Raw genomic sequence first — 15854 nt, forward strand, 5'->3', positions numbered from 1 at the left:
AAAATTAACTTATTAAAATTGTTATTCAGAAAATTAATATTTTTATATCTAAAACGGAATAAATATCGTAATGTGATTTTAATAATTTATTTGTTTAAAGTTAATACGTGTGTATATTTATAGTATTTGATTAAAATATTACAGTATCAATATAATTAATTAAAAATAGTACATTTATTATAAAAATCTCATATATTAATTATATGGTAAGTGTAAAAATACGGCGGTATTAATGCATATAATATGTAACTTTCTATAAATAGGTAACAAGTATTCTGAACCACAAGTAGTAAGATGTAAAGCCCTGGACTTTTAGATGATAAACAACTCATAGGACAACATTCTAGTGTGCTTCGTTTGATCTTTGCATAAATTGTTATAGGTATAACTCACATGACAAAATTTCAGGCAATCATGAGATAAATCAAATGGCCAACTAGTCGATTGTAACAATCCGAATGAGAAAATTCAAGTCCTGTATCAACAACTAATTTTCAAGGTTTTGCAATCTTCAGGAGGAAAAGAAATCAATTACATTTTAATTGGAGAACATATAATACATTTTTAAATCTCATCTTGACACCAAGAGTTGTCCATTTTTAAAAACCCTTATCCGTCAATTTTTCTTGGAGACAGAATGGTTATTTAAATATTTAATCATATTTAACATGGTAATCCATTGATCATCTTTCCATTTTCATTGTTTTCTGTTAGGGCAGAAACGAAAATGAGTCAGAAAAGATTTATTATCTAGATTCTGATATTATTATATAAAATTAGTATGAAACCAGCTCTATTATTCATGTTGATATTATAAATGTTATACAAAACCTATAATACAAATAAAATGAGTAATTCCGAATTGTAGACATATTCTCTTAAAGGGTGAATTTTCTTTAACACTTATATATCCACCCAATTTTATATCCATCCAACTATTGTTATTTCACAACAAAGTACACAAATATAACTTGTCACATAATGAAGAGTTGAATCACATTATACTCCCAACAAATCACATTCACACTTTTCAAATGATTTGGGCGATTAGTTATTTCATTCCTTAACCATTTATTACGTGAATATCTTTTCACATTGAAAACAACACAATCAAATTATTTTAATCGTAATAGGAAGTGGGTCCATTATAGTCAACTCATAAGGATATGGTCAACGAATGCTACATAATGAAAATAGATTTTTTAATAGGTCAGACTGAGATATTCTACAAGTGGTAAATATGTAATCTAATTTGTAAGCAAAAATTTGATACCGAGGAGATTCGGGTAATTTTTTTTCCTTTTGGTTTAAATTTTTTCCTAGGCAATCGAGGCCAACAACTGATAATCAGATAATTTAGTAAAAACAAGAAAAAAGAATACAGAAAAAGGCAAAATATTTCGTCCTATACAAGAAATCACCACTAGTATTTCGATCGCTAGAATCGATTTCTCCTATGTTACAATAAAATGAACAAGTTTTCCAGGCTTCTGCATCAAACAGCGAGATGTCTTGGTAGGTAAAATTTCAAAACTCCTTCCAGAACTATGATCAAGAGAGATTGAGAGAAATTACAGCGGTATATGAATCATTCATTACGGATTGAATAATATTTATCCCACAGAGTTTGTGATTTCGATATTTCATTCATAAGATTCTTGAACTTGACACTGCAATCTCCTCCACTGCATAATGTAAAGTCAATATATATATATATATTATATATATACGTTTCACAAATAAACAGACAAAAATGAAAAGAGAAACATAAAGGAGGAAAGATTCACTTCAATAATAAACAGATCCACTACCAGAAAATGAGAGGATTGTAAAATGCGACTAGTATATTTGTCAGAGAAAAGGTAAATTGTTCTTGTCTCACATAATATGGTTGCAAAAATAACCACACTTGGCATATAGTCAGTGTTTTCAAAACGTGAAAAAGAAGTCCACTTTAAACAGTAATTGTTACAATTTGTGTAACATACTGTTTTTATAATACTCAATGAATTAAGATGCAAAACATAAACTTTGCCTACAAGAAAATATCACAGGCTGATTTGAGTATTCTTAAGTGGTGTTTGGCTATTTAGATCTTAAAAGGTAATTTAAAAGGAAAACAAAAACAATTAAAGCTATTTAGTAATTTATAGTTTTTTTAGATTCACGGTTACTTCTAAATTAAAAATTCTTTTAAGGTCATCAGTCTCGAATAGTGAAGAAAGAAAAAGGGAAAAGGTAGCTTTTATCTAAAAGCCTTCCTAAAACTGTTAGGTCCAATTTTTCCTTTTACTAGATTTCTAAGAAAGGCATTCTTCATTTGATTTATTAAGCGTCAGCAAAAGACGAGTAGTTCGGTTCGCAAACAGGTCAAAATACATACCTTATGCGGTTCAAGGATGCAATAGCCCGTAGTGCACTTCGAATCATGTCTTCATTACGATCTACTTCTTGCTTGACCGCGTCTTGCTTCGGCTTAAAATTAATAGTCTTCTGGAGAGGATCAACCAATGAATCCAACACTGAAAGGTAAAAATACGAGTTAGAAAAGAGAGATGCAACACGGAAAAGGCTTGATACTACGCCAGAGGCAAAATCAACCTGCTAAGACTGCAGAAGGACACTTGTCAGCTAGTTTTGAAAGTATCAAGTGGCACGGCATTTTAACATCATAGTGATCTGAAAAAACACAAATATATCCTTAAAATTAGTACCAACAAAGATACTGTTGGATTCTCAATCCTCTGAGCATTACCAGTACAAAAACATATTCAGCAGAGTATAGAAAACAATTTCCGAGTGCTGCTTAGTAGCAATAGCACAAAACTAATTTTTTTCATTAAACTTAGCACACGAATCATCGTAAAAAAATTATATTTGCAGACATCGCGGTGGAAAACGGATGATAGAGTTCATCCAAAGAAAATATATCAACTGTCAACACAAAATTAAAAATTTTCCCTTGAAGCAGCCTATCTGCTTGCAGGAGTACGGCTATAACAGATAGAGAGTATTGTGCACCATGTTCCCTTAAGGACAAGTGAATCAGAACCAACAAAGTAATCCGCAGTGATGGATAAAAGATTACAACTAATGCTTACCATCCAAACCAGACTTAAGATAAGGAACAATGAATGATGAGGGGTTCACTTGATCAAGACAACTATCCAGTAATGTGTCTACACATTCAAAAGCTGCCTTCCTCAATTCAAGTCCATCATCCACAATATGCTTGAAAGGACCAAGATCAACCGTCCTTATGAGCTCTTGCTGTCAAAATTTCATTATAAAAATCAGATCACCTCCCATATATAAAGTGGACTCAAAAACCACTACAGAATATATTAAAATTAAATTAAATGTTCAGAGTTAGAGGGAATAGAAAGTGTTTTTACTGTAATATGTATATACTCAACAGAAACATATGGAACAAAGTGTATCACAATTCAGGTTACCTTAACGATTGTTTGATCGTATAGAAGAGGCAACAGATCAGGAAGAAGCCCCTTGATGAGATTTGGCTTATTGTGTGCAAATGTGCTTAGAGCCAAAACAGCAGCTCTCCTAACATGCTGCATGCTCATAATAACAACCAGCAAAAAACAAGTTCAAGCTTAATACACCATCGCAATGTAAGGAAGAAATACACAACTAACAAAAGAACATAGCATGTTATATTTCTTAACATTCAGTAAGGTGATCAAAAGCTCACCCTGTCGTTATCCTTGATAAGCATCAGAAATGAGGATATTTCAGGGTATATGATCTCATCTATCTTCTCTGGACGTTCAACAATAGAGTACTTCACAGCAATGACAACAGTAGCTCGAGTAAATGCAGCTGGGCTGGTTGTTCTTACCTACAGAAGTTTCAAAACATACAAATACAATCATCAAGTACGAAAGATGTAAAATACAGTCCCATGTGCAGGATACTAAATGAAAATTTAAATACCTTGAGTGCAGGAACAAGTTTTACAGGCTCAATAAGTGCAATTTTGCCCAAACACTCCGCCACTACATTGCGCACTCCCTCTTCCTCACTTTCACAGTGGTTGAAGAGTAAATTAAGTATTTTCTCCACACTGGACTCTTGAAACTCTGCTTTATCAACAGATTGTCTCACAATAACCTGTCAGGTAGGGGGCAAGAGAATTGTGTATATTAATATTAAATTAAACATTTGTGAAGAATCATGATTGCGCATATATTTAATAATAGAAAGAAATCACAACCAATTCTAATGTAACATACCTCTTTCAAAGAATGGAGCAAGAGATATTGTTTCTTCTGTTGATTATCAATCTGATCCAAGATAAATGGCAAGTATTTTGGAAGATTACCAACAGCAATGTTACCAAGAGCATATGAGGCAGCAGACTTTATCTCTTCAAAAGGAGACTGGAAAGATTCAATAACAATGTTTTCTATATGGTCATGTGTACTTAGATCCTTCCTTCTACCAATCTCCCCCAAGCATAAAAGGGCAAGGTGCTGTTTAGCCTTTGAAAATTAAAAGGGAAAAGCATTAATGATCACTACTTACAGAAGAGATGAACAATCTACTTTCGAAGCATTTTATTTTCTAATGGAGAGCAGTGTTAGGAATAAACAATTCTACAGTATATTCTCAATCAGAATCACATTTCTCGGATATTGATTAAGTCAAAAATAGTAAATCCTTGTCATCATAAATTACTTTCTATTATTACATATAGAAATAACACTACTAATCTCATTACTTTTAAAAAATGATTCATAAAGACAACTTTGGTTTAACAAGGAGACAATATTTCTATAATTCTATATTACCCAAACTTATATGTTTCTTGTAGTTTTATTGGAGATAAAAGCTTTAAAAGATTGGACACATCACCAACATGTACCAGTGAAGTATCCAAAAGTATGGGCGTAGGATATGGGAAAGAAATAAGAGTATTGCTGCTTCACAAGTTTGAGTACTTTATGGATAAGTACTACTGGTATCGGATACATAAAACAAATTGAAATGCTGGTGCTTCATAACACAGTAGAAACTTGGGAGAAAAAAATTACCGAATTAGAACTACTGTCATCCTTGAGAATGTCAGTAAGCATTTTCACCGTAGATGAGCACTTTTGATCACCAGCAGCAAGGCATAGAACGGCCACACACTGGGCAATCGAATGCAAAGCTTGTTTAGCAATGCCACCTGACTGAGGAGAAGGCTTAGCACAGGCAAGTAGTGACTCTAGCAGAGAATCAAAACTAGTATTTGCGGAGTAGACTAAAGCAGCAAAAAAGTTTTGCAAAGCCTGTAGCAATAAGAAAAAGAAAACCCTTATAATGCATATATTATACTTCATATAAACTGGGACAAGGTCAGGCACATGTGTAAAAATTACCAAGAGTGCTTGCCCCTGCAACAATGAGCTTTTAATTAACGTTAGAGCTTGAGGAAGAACTTTGTTTCTAACAGCCAAACCAATACTTCGATTTGACCTCTTATCGCCCATTAATGTGCAGCAGAGTTCCAGGGCAAGAGCTGTCATGTGCAAGTCAGAATCACTGAAACACAAGCAAAAAAAAATGGAATCAATTATTTCATACAACTATACCGATGTACAGAAAGTAGATAAGGAAGACAAACCTAATTAGTCCAGACAGCTCTACAATAATAACTTCATAAGCAGACAACACAATCTTATCACCATAAGCAACTATAAGTGAATTCAAGGTTCCCAAGGTAGCTTGTCTTAAAGCACGATTAGCCTGTTTGCAAACCAGTAAAACAAGGCTTAGAACATTTCACGTGTTACAGTGAGAAACTCTCAAGAATATAAGCAAATTGAACTTAAAAATCAAATTGCCTTCATGAAATTCCAATAAAGTACATCATAAGCTGATAAACATATTATAGTGAGAGGAGTAGCATACTTTTCGAAGGAATGCAGTCAACTCTGCTACCACATGCTCCAGAACACATGACAGATCCACCCGAAGTGGAGAAGCAGCAATGACAGCAAATGCCTGCATAAGAATGGTAACATTCAAGACAAAAGCATCTAGCTACACAAATACTTCTATAGGAAACACAATTAAATATTTCAATTTAAATAATTGCACATTCAATTCCTACTACTTTTGGATTAGGGGAATTTCATCCTCAGATTAGCTAGGTTCGGTATGTAGAAAAATTTGCACCAAAACTGATTTAATTTCTCGATCCTTGAGGCATTGACAGAAAATAACTCTCTGACTGATCTCTAACTGTTCCACTTGGTTCCACAAAAAAGGCCAAGTTGTGAAGCATTGAAAAAAAATCTCACTAAGCTTCACTGGCGAGCAAACAGAAATTATTTAATTGCAAATTTTTAAAGTTGCATTTTCAGTATATTTTGTAGTTTTCCTTTCTGATTTCTTCCAGCAGAGAAAATAGATTTGCTGACGCTGGAACAGAATGTTGCCAATATCATGATAAAATCCAACAGTGACATCCATTCACATGAGACAAGTTGCAATAAACAGTGGCAAAAACATCCAACAGCGGCATCCAACATAAATTCCTTATTATTATACAATAAACAGTTTTTCAATATCACCAAGAGACAAGTTGCAAGCCAAGACAATCATCTTAATGCACAATATTCAACTGACCAACCTTAACAGCAGTAAGTCGAGTTATCTCATTTCCCATACGATCAACAAGCACAGGAAGACATGCAGGTAATTCTGCATTTAGATGGTCGCCAAATGTTGACACAATGAGTCCCATGCAGGAAATAGCACACTCCTTAACCTCCTGCACAGGAAAAAGGTTATATTGTATATGAAAATATATAAAGAATTCTTCTACAGTTATCCAACTAACCTGATCCTGATCTTGGTTTATTAAGCGTGACATAATGCCATTATATATGGGTTGAACATATGGTCTGAAATCAAAACCAGACCCCTGCACAACAATTTCATTCTGATGGTTAGAAATAGGCCTAAACATTATTTCTAAAACCAAAAACATAGACATACCTCAATGTTTGGCCGCACAACCCGAACAAGTTCTCCACATACTCTCAAGGCCTCTGCAGTGACCTTGTAATAACGTTCACCAACAGCTGACAGTACAGGAGCAGAAAGAGCCTACGAGCAGAAACATAAATGTAATTGATCACAAAATGCAGCCATGTGTTTATCCATATACATGGCAATTAACATACCACATATATGTCACTGCCTTGCATCAAAGAGTTTGACAGGAAAAGTTTAAGTCAATATGTGTCAAGGAATTGCTTCAGATAAAGGATTATGCAACCAAGGGAAGGATTTTATTTTGACACATCCCGCCTCATGAAGCCCCAATACTAGGTATAAAAGATGGTGTAGAACAAGATTTTTGTAACTGTCTATTGTGTGTACTGGTCTGGTCTGGCACTAAACAGAACCAGTCATAAACACAGGAGTGGCAGATATTGAATTTTACATAACTCAGTTAACTAGGAATGACACTATGTCAAAGAAACCATGGAACAAAAACCCTCATATAATACACTCCCTCTAGACTAAAATATAAGCAAAAAACGGTTGTCAGGTGGACTTAAATATAAACATATTTCAATTCCATAAACCTTATTTAATGCTACTCTTTCAGAAATACCCTTATCTTTAAACTCGAGCACATTCTCAACAAATATAATTAAGGGTAATTTAGATGAAGTACCTCTTTATTCTATGGAAACAAGAATATTAAACGAACTTAACCACTATTCTTAATCAATGTGAAAGTAGTTAGTTTTGCTTAAAATTGAGTCCAAAGGTAGTATCTACTTTAAAAAGATCAACATACTCCATAATTGGAATACGAAGAAAAAAAGGAAGAGAAATAGTGAACTAAAACAATAAGTTAATGACAAATAGAGGTAAAATTAAAAATCCGGAAAAAGATGAGGGAAACACTAGAGTGAGTAATAATAATTTCAAAGGAGCATATTTTGTGAGGTTTTCTCTGAATTCAACACAATCATTAAGGCTATAGACATCACAGAGTGGAAAATCACAAAATAATCCACTTTTTTCAAGCATCAATTCTAGTGTTTTTCCAGTCTAAATTATGATAAGCAGTGTGACAAACAGTCCAAGGAGAAACGACCTACTTTTCAAATTTTGGAGATAGGGTTTATTGGTATTGGGTCTAGCACGGAAGCCTAGCCACTAGTGCTGCTAAAGTTTTCTTTTTTTGGATTCAAACTCTGCTCAAGGTGTTAAAAATGCCAATTTCAGCACCTAATATCTAGTGTGACAGCAGTAGCAGAGTTGCTCTCTCTCACAATCCAATTCTTCATGCTCAAGCGAAGCATGTAGAGCTTGGTGCCTTTTCCCTTCACGAGAAAGTTGTAGAGAACACTTTGAAGTTCAGCATTTCCCTTCTGATCAACAAACAATGTGTTGATTCTTCACCAATCTCTTTCTCCTACACCCTTCCGATTCTTTAGGACAAGCTGAAAGTGACTTCAAGAGGGTCACCTTTGGCTTAGGGGCTTATGTTAGAGTATATAGTCTAGCGAACTCATGGGAATTACTGTAAACCTGATGTATTCTGTCTCTCCTCTGTTAGTTAGATTAAGACAATTACTGTCCAGACAGATACTTTGAACCTGGACATTGTTGTACTCATTTCTCCAACAACAGAAAATCAATAACAAATTACAGATTCAGTTTCTCTCTCAGTTGATCTAGTTTCTTTAGAAATGCTAACAGCAGATATAAATTTATGTTTTCACATGATAAAACTCACCCATTACTGTACCTGAATTGTTGCTATAACACAAGTGATAAAGCTTCACATAAACTAATTCAAAGATTAAATTAGACAGGTAATACTGTTTACCTTGATATAAGGGTGAAATACATCAGGAGAATGTGAAGATAACACCAATCTTGTAAATGTTAGAGCCTCAATCTTTAAATTCGAGGTGGAAGATTTGTCCTGACAATTACAAGAAAAGACAAAGCAATCAGTACTGGAAAACAAACTGAGTTTATGATAAATTATAATTCAAACCAATATTGCCTACATTTAATGCTTTTTCAATTCCTGGAATGAGAGACCCAATGTGGTCTGCAAGACAGTTCGGCAATACAACCACAAGTTCTTTCAAAACAGAAAAGGCTCCAACCTGCATAGACATTGATGCTTAAGATTCCATGGTAATTTAAAAAAAAAAAAAGTCAATTACCAACTTTTGATGACTACTACCTTTGTCTTGATAGATTTCTCACGCAACTGCCTATTTATAGATTTGACAATCTTTGAGACTTCTTGCTTCAACAACCATCGAGGACTGCATTACATATCAGCCCTAAGACAGTCAATAATGGCTATATTTTATGACATATAGTAAAACCAAGGATTGTCAACAGGAAAGGCTGAAGTAATAGCCATTGTGGATGTTCATTCATATTGCTCTTGAAAAACAGATAAAAGTCATTAAACCAAAGGTGGCATTGTAAAATTTGGACGTATATTTATGAGCTTCTAAAAGCAGTTGTTATAGTTACACTGATAAGATAATATTCGAAATTAATTTTCTCATACACCTGCACTAAACAACAATATTCGGATACAGATTTAGTTAGCTGTCACCTCCATATAAGGAGCAATAAATTTTTAGTTACCTATCATAAAAGAGTTTCTGCAAGATAACAAATCTTAAGGAGCCTACAACTTGGTCTTTTTAAAATATTCATCTAAGATTAACATACAGTAATATTATTGACCGTGCATCTTAAGTTAATATGTCTAGAAGTTCACAATCAATTTAATTATAAATTATTCACAAGCAATAAAGACATTCATCAAAAGAAATAAAGAAACTTTTTACACTAGGAAAACGATTAGCCCCTTGCCTCATTTCATTTGCATCAATCTGCCCTTTTGTGACGTTTCCAGTTTGGCGCAAGAGCTCAATGAAAGTATTAAATACATCCATCTGCAACATATTCATGTTAAAAAGCAACCTTGTACAGTAAAGACGACAATAAATATCTTTACTTGGGCCTACCTTGACATTTTCTTCCCTTTCTTTGAATCTGTCAATTAGTTTTGGACAAGCCTAAAGGATGGATAAAAATTTCAAAGTTAGATAGTCATGCAACTAAATATTATGAGGAAGCAAACAGCTATACATGCAAACACAATCAGGTTTTCTAGGGAATAAAAAACTTATTAGGGCGTTAGACTATTACAAATATCTAATCAAACTATGGACCTAGTAACTCTAATGTTTATCTAATACCAAGAGATAGATAAAATTATATAAGAACTGTAATATTTTTGTAGGAAATCCCACATCACCTAAATATTAAGCCAAATTATATTACGTAAGTGAACTGCAAAACTCATCTTACCAACAAGTTTTGTGAGGTTAAGTTAGGCATAAACTCACTTATAAGGATGGTATCAAAGTTATTCAAAACCTATAATAATAAAGTTCATTGGGGGGTTTTATGCCACTCGCTATAGGGCTCCTGCTAGATCATCCACAACTCAAGATGTTCATTCATTGATGTGAGGGGGTATGTTAAAAATCTCATATCAACTAAAGATGAGGCAAAATTATAGTATATCGCAAATCTTAATTTACAAGCCAAGTTTTGAGAAATTGAGTTGAGTATAAACCCAATTACTAAAAATTTCCAAGTAAAGGCAACAATGGGATATTTATATAGAGATGAAATTATGCACAGATAGCATAGGTACCTCATCATACAGCTTTGACAAAATTTCAGGACGAGAAACAATCAATGCTGCTAAGCATTTAGCTGCTGCCCGGCGAACTTTCCAGCTGACATCTTCATCATCTGTATATTCATTTGCACTCTCGCTGCAAAAGGTAGCATGTTTGGGATGATTAAAAAGATGAATGTCATGCAAACATTAAAAACATACTGTAGCTAAGTGAACAGAAAAAAAAAACATACTCATCCTCCTCCTCTTCGAGACCTTCATCATCAGTATCCTCCTCCATGTTGTCAGTGAAGTTCGGATCATAACTTAAATATTCCAGTGTCAGATGAAGAATTTCATCACAGTAAACAGAAATATCCCTTGGACACCTTAGGAGAAAGCTTTCCAGTGCCTTGGAAAAATTTTAACATCATTCAGATGACAGTATAACATACTGCAGAGTACTAAGGTTACTGATAATAAACAAGCATGGCACCTGCAAGCTGTACTCACGAAGCTCTTCATCATTTTCCGAGGCATTAGTACAATAATTGATTAGCACTGGAACAGTGTCTCCAAGATGGGGCCCAAATCGATAGCCAACAGCCCGACTGAAAATTAGTGCAAACTTGTTGATAACAACAAAAATATTCTTTCTCAACATTCTCAATATAAAAATAAAACAAAGCACAAGGAATGGATTAATGAGAATACTAACCTCAAAGCACCAATCATCTGTATATTTGTACGGATCATTTCAGACTTGGTAACTTTATTTTTCAAGTTAGAAACAACTTCAACTGTTGCCTTTGCCAACAAATCATCTGACAAGCTTGAAGAGAGAGATGCTGACAAAATGAAGAGTTTAACTAGATGAACAGTTTTGCTTTCATTGACAACATCTTCAACCAAATTAAAATTGAGACCATTTTAGGGTTTCAAACAGCTTGCTTCAAGGTATTTTCATCTTGGAATTAGTAATTACATGGATTGGGTTCAACTAATTTAAGTTCCATCGAAAACAAAATAAACATGAACTTGAATAATCCATTTAAATCCTGAACTTTGTAAATTTGTCTGGAGGCCATCATCAGTCTTTTCATGTATTAGTTAGTGTTTCTAAGTATTTGCTCATAGCTAACTAACACTGACTTAAAAAATAAAAGATATAAATTATACAACAATATTCCTTATTTGAGATACGTTCCAACTTGCAAGCAAACATTCAATTTAAAGATAGTATTCAATATAATAGAATACATTAAGGATTAGCAATTTAGTCTCAGTCAAGTATGTTTATCAAATAAAGTTCAAAGTCAGATTTACCCCCACATTCCAGTTATCATGAAAATCTAAGTGAATTTTTCAAAAATCAAAACGTTCCAAATCAGAATATGGAAAAGCCACAGATAGCACAACTTGAGTACAATTTTTCTCTAAACAAACTCAGTAAAGGAATTCAACAAGGTGAAAAAGGAAAATTGACAACAATAAAAATGCAAAAAGTAACATTAACTCTCCAATAATAAGTAATAAGCAATTCTTTCTATGAAAATCAAATACAGCAAATTTAAATTCATCTTACCAATGCATGCCACCGTCTTCTTGCGCACACTAGCTTGATTAGAACTTAACTGAGAAAGCAAGGAACTTAACAATAGTTCGTGGTCAGCTGCCATTAGATTTCCAAATTTATGAAGCACATCACATAAAATATCCAGAGATTCACATTTAATCTCAGAGCCCATTCCCTGTAGATGAGGAGTATATTACAACACGATGTCACCTAGAAAAACTCTAAATAAGCAGTTCGTGATTAATAATTAAGTACAGGAGGAGGAGGACCAAGCTAAACTATTTTATAAATGATTACTCAGGGGCCAGTGAGCGTGAGTAGACCCCAAACCAACCCACGAGGCTGGAATCAATGCTAAAAATAAATCTAATCCCCTTTGACTCACAAGTCAATGAAGCCATGGACAATGTAGACATAAAACCATTCAAACTTCTTTTTGAATAGCTGGTTTGAATAGTTGATTCAGTTTCAGTGCTTTATGACCCAGTTGTCTAGAGCTCAATCCCTATCACTCCTATTCATCTAAAGAAGTTGAATCTCAAAGCTAAACAGGTGGGCTAGTGCATTGCCGGCAGTTAAACCTCATACGATCCATCTTGCATGATAGAGTGGGATGGATATATTTCACCTAATAACTCATGATTTCAGGATGGCAGATTTATGGAAAGTGTTATACAAGGGTAGCATAAAAATAAATACGTTGATTAAAAATGAAAGAAATTGAAATTTTTATATAATTCTCGTCTTCTTGAACAGGTACATAATAGATGAGAAGCCACGGAACACAGAGTAAGTAATCTGCATATATGCACAATGAAGTTTAATGGTGGCATCAGCCTATGACAACACCACAGCCCAATACACTCAGCCTTGCATAGAGACCAAGCAAACCTACAGGACCTATTGATTGAGCCACTATACAGATAAATTTAGATGACGAGGAAATGGATTATAAGTGCCAATACTGCATTTTACTTTTGCTAGGCTCCTTTTGTTACCTAAAAGTGCGGATAGCCAATGATTGACTCTGTACTATGCTATATACAGCACCCGCAATACAATTACAGCTTTTAAGCAATACTACGAACTTACAGGACCAGTGATTCCTTTTATCAATTGTGGCGTGAGGGTTTGGAGAATAGATTGTGCAAGAGACTGAGTAGAAACTTCAGCAACAACTGTCTTCAAAGCTATGCTAGCAATGTCACGATGCTGATCCTTCCCATTTAGCAATTTGTCACATAGTTTACTGGTCATTTCCACCACCCTTACCTCACTCACCTTCCTCACTAACGGAGCAAGACTGCAATTTCAATCAAATTTGAACTAATAAATAAACTATAGCAACACTAATGCTTTATCATTTGTTCTTCATGTGGGCAAACTGAATGCACTAGAACATAAGACAAACACATACATACAAATCATTAGCAGAAATAAGAAACGCTATGACTTATTAAATTATGTGATGTAATTTTTTGTATCGGTAGCAATTGGACACGCTTCAGGGAGTTTACAACAACTCTACCATCTCAACCAACTGAAATATATCCCTTGACTGTGATGTAATTCCTATATTGCACGAGCAATAGTTCTGATACTGAACTTTCAAAACCTTGCCATTAAAATATCCATAATTATCCTTTTAAACTCTAGAGCAATGAATGCCCGGCTCAACTTAAACATGAAAAACAAAAGAATACTAGTAATATTTGAAATGTTGTGCATACATTACATATGAGGGGAAGCAAATGAGTGAGCAGAGAGAAAATGCGTACCATTTGACAGCAAGTCCAGAGACATCTCCAGCTGCATCATCAAGCTGTTGTATGATGATGTTTGTCAATTTTACCTCCAGATCAGCATCGGCCTTAAAAGTCGCTTTGCTCAACTCGTTCAGCAAATCAGATGTGGCCATGTATCTGTAATCTTTGTCCTTGCCAGTCATCTGCGCGAAGAAATCGGTCAGCATTCAACATAAACAGCTACAATGCATAAGTACATGAAGATCATAACATGTATATGCATACCTTTTCGAGTATGCCAGTCAAAGCTAAATTCGCCATGTTTCCGCAGTTTGAATAGAGTGAAATCTCGCTCAGCAATCTGGGAAGTAGCAAAGAAACATAGTTGATAAAAGAATAAGAAACAGAGATGTGCGAAAACCTAGATTGAGAGTGCGGTGAGAAGTGTGAGTAGCAGAGGAATACCTGATTGTTTGGAATTGTAAAATTGTCGAAAGCCGAAATGGTAATTGCGAGAAGAAGCGGAGCGGAAACCCTAGGAAGAAAATGGATCAGAAATTGAAACCGATGCACTTCTTCTTCTTCTCTGCTCTTTTCCGATTGCAAGTGTCTCTTCGCTCCTCATGCCACAGCCTAAAAACTTTCATATCAAACCCTATTCACTTTCACTTATTTTCTACCTACTATTACACTTTACTATTATTTTACTTATTTTTAATTATTATTATTGTTATATTTTACTAGGTAGTTATATTATTATGAAATAATATTGTTATGCAAAAAAAAAAAACTTGTATTATTATACGTATAACAAATTGTTATATTAAACCATTATATTACAATTTTAATAAATCGGTATTTTTAAATTTATAAATTATTATATTGCAGTTAAGATTGTAATAAATAAATCACTTCAATATAAATTTTCTTCTTCTTTTTCTTATCCCTCCCGATGTTACTATTTTTTGTAGTCTTATAGTTTGCAGATCTTTTTTTTTAATCACTATCAAGTATATTTTCAAATCTACAATTTTCAAATGAACAAATATTTATAGAGAATAAAAAAAACTTATATTTAAATGACTAAATAAAAATGGAAAGAAAAATTACAAAGATCAAAAGTTAGTAAAAAAAATTAGGAACTAAAACTTAAATACAATTATATTCCAAAAAAAAGGTGTATTTAACCATGAATACATATACTTTTAAACACCTAAAAGAAGTGTATATGTAATGAAAAGTTATATAACGTTAGTTTAAATTACTGACCATCTTTTAAAGCTTAAATAACTTTTACGTACTGTAAGTTGGTTATTTTGTAAAATTACATCCTTAAAAATAGAATTTTATCATCGGACTTCACTAAAATAGTTGTTAAAACATAAATATTACGACTAATTTGTTTAAACTTAAAAGTAAACGGTAATTTTGTTTCAGTTTTATTTTTCAATCACTTTTTTTAACATAACAAAGTATTTATTGTGTTATTTTATATATTTGCTTAAAAAGCTAAACTTAACTTATTTTGGTAAGCTGTGTTGAGTAATTTATCCCATAAGTTGTTATAAAAATACATGATGAAGAGATACGTTTAATAGTTGTTTATAGCAACGGTAACTAAACATAAGTAACCGCTGCTTTTTTTTTTTAAGAACTCGCCGACTTTTATTAAAAAGAATACACTTTATTTTTAGGCTTAAGTAACTCGACAAAAGCTATTTTAAAAAATTATTTTGGAACAAGATGAAAAACTCTTACCTTGTATTACTGAGGCATTTTAAAAGAGTGATTACTTTTTTTTAGGTAATTGTGAATTTTTCGAGGGAGCATG

At 33.5% G+C, this 15854-nt stretch overlaps 1 protein-coding gene across 1 annotated transcript; it reads right to left on the reverse strand.

Annotated features, from left to right (window-relative positions):
• Nucleotides 1-1281: 1281 nt before the first annotated feature.
• On the reverse strand, nt 1282-14681 carry LOC108344404 (cullin-associated NEDD8-dissociated protein 1). Its single transcript, XM_017582851.2, has 29 exons — nt 14489-14681; nt 14309-14384; nt 14057-14226; nt 13371-13581; nt 12288-12453; nt 11421-11550; nt 11199-11313; nt 10957-11114; nt 10736-10859; nt 10038-10088; nt 9883-9965; nt 9233-9317; nt 9051-9152; nt 8864-8962; nt 7009-7119; nt 6851-6934; nt 6641-6781; nt 5917-6009; nt 5630-5751; nt 5385-5547; nt 5055-5294; nt 4254-4502; nt 3955-4131; nt 3713-3859; nt 3456-3572; nt 3102-3270; nt 2602-2679; nt 2384-2522; nt 1282-1685 (listed from the first exon to the last, which is right to left on the reverse strand). The coding sequence occupies exons 2-29, from the start codon at nt 14342-14344 to the stop codon at nt 1589-1591; spliced, it is 3657 nt and encodes a 1218-aa protein (XP_017438340.1). The 5' UTR covers nt 14345-14384; nt 14489-14681; the 3' UTR covers nt 1282-1588.
• Between the last annotated feature and the right edge of the window lie 1173 nt (nt 14682-15854).

This window comes from Vigna angularis, chromosome 1 (assembly GCF_016808095.1).
Source record: "Vigna angularis cultivar LongXiaoDou No.4 chromosome 1, ASM1680809v1, whole genome shotgun sequence".
Lineage (NCBI taxonomy): Eukaryota > Viridiplantae > Streptophyta > Magnoliopsida > Fabales > Fabaceae > Vigna > Vigna angularis.

Excerpts from the sequence above, each read along its gene's own strand:
- LOC108344404 (XM_017582851.2), bottom strand. The coding sequence starts at position 14,344 with ATGGCGAATTTAGCTTTGACTGGCATACTCGAAAAG. Across the intron at positions 9,966-10,037 it reads AAAGGGAAGAAAATGTCAAG|ATGGATGTATTTAATACTTT; the intron begins GTAGGCCCAAGT and ends AATATGTTGCAG. Across the intron at positions 1,686-2,383 it reads GCATCCTTGAACCGCATAAG|TGGAGGAGATTGCAGTGTCA; the intron begins GTATGTATTTTG and ends TACATTATGCAG.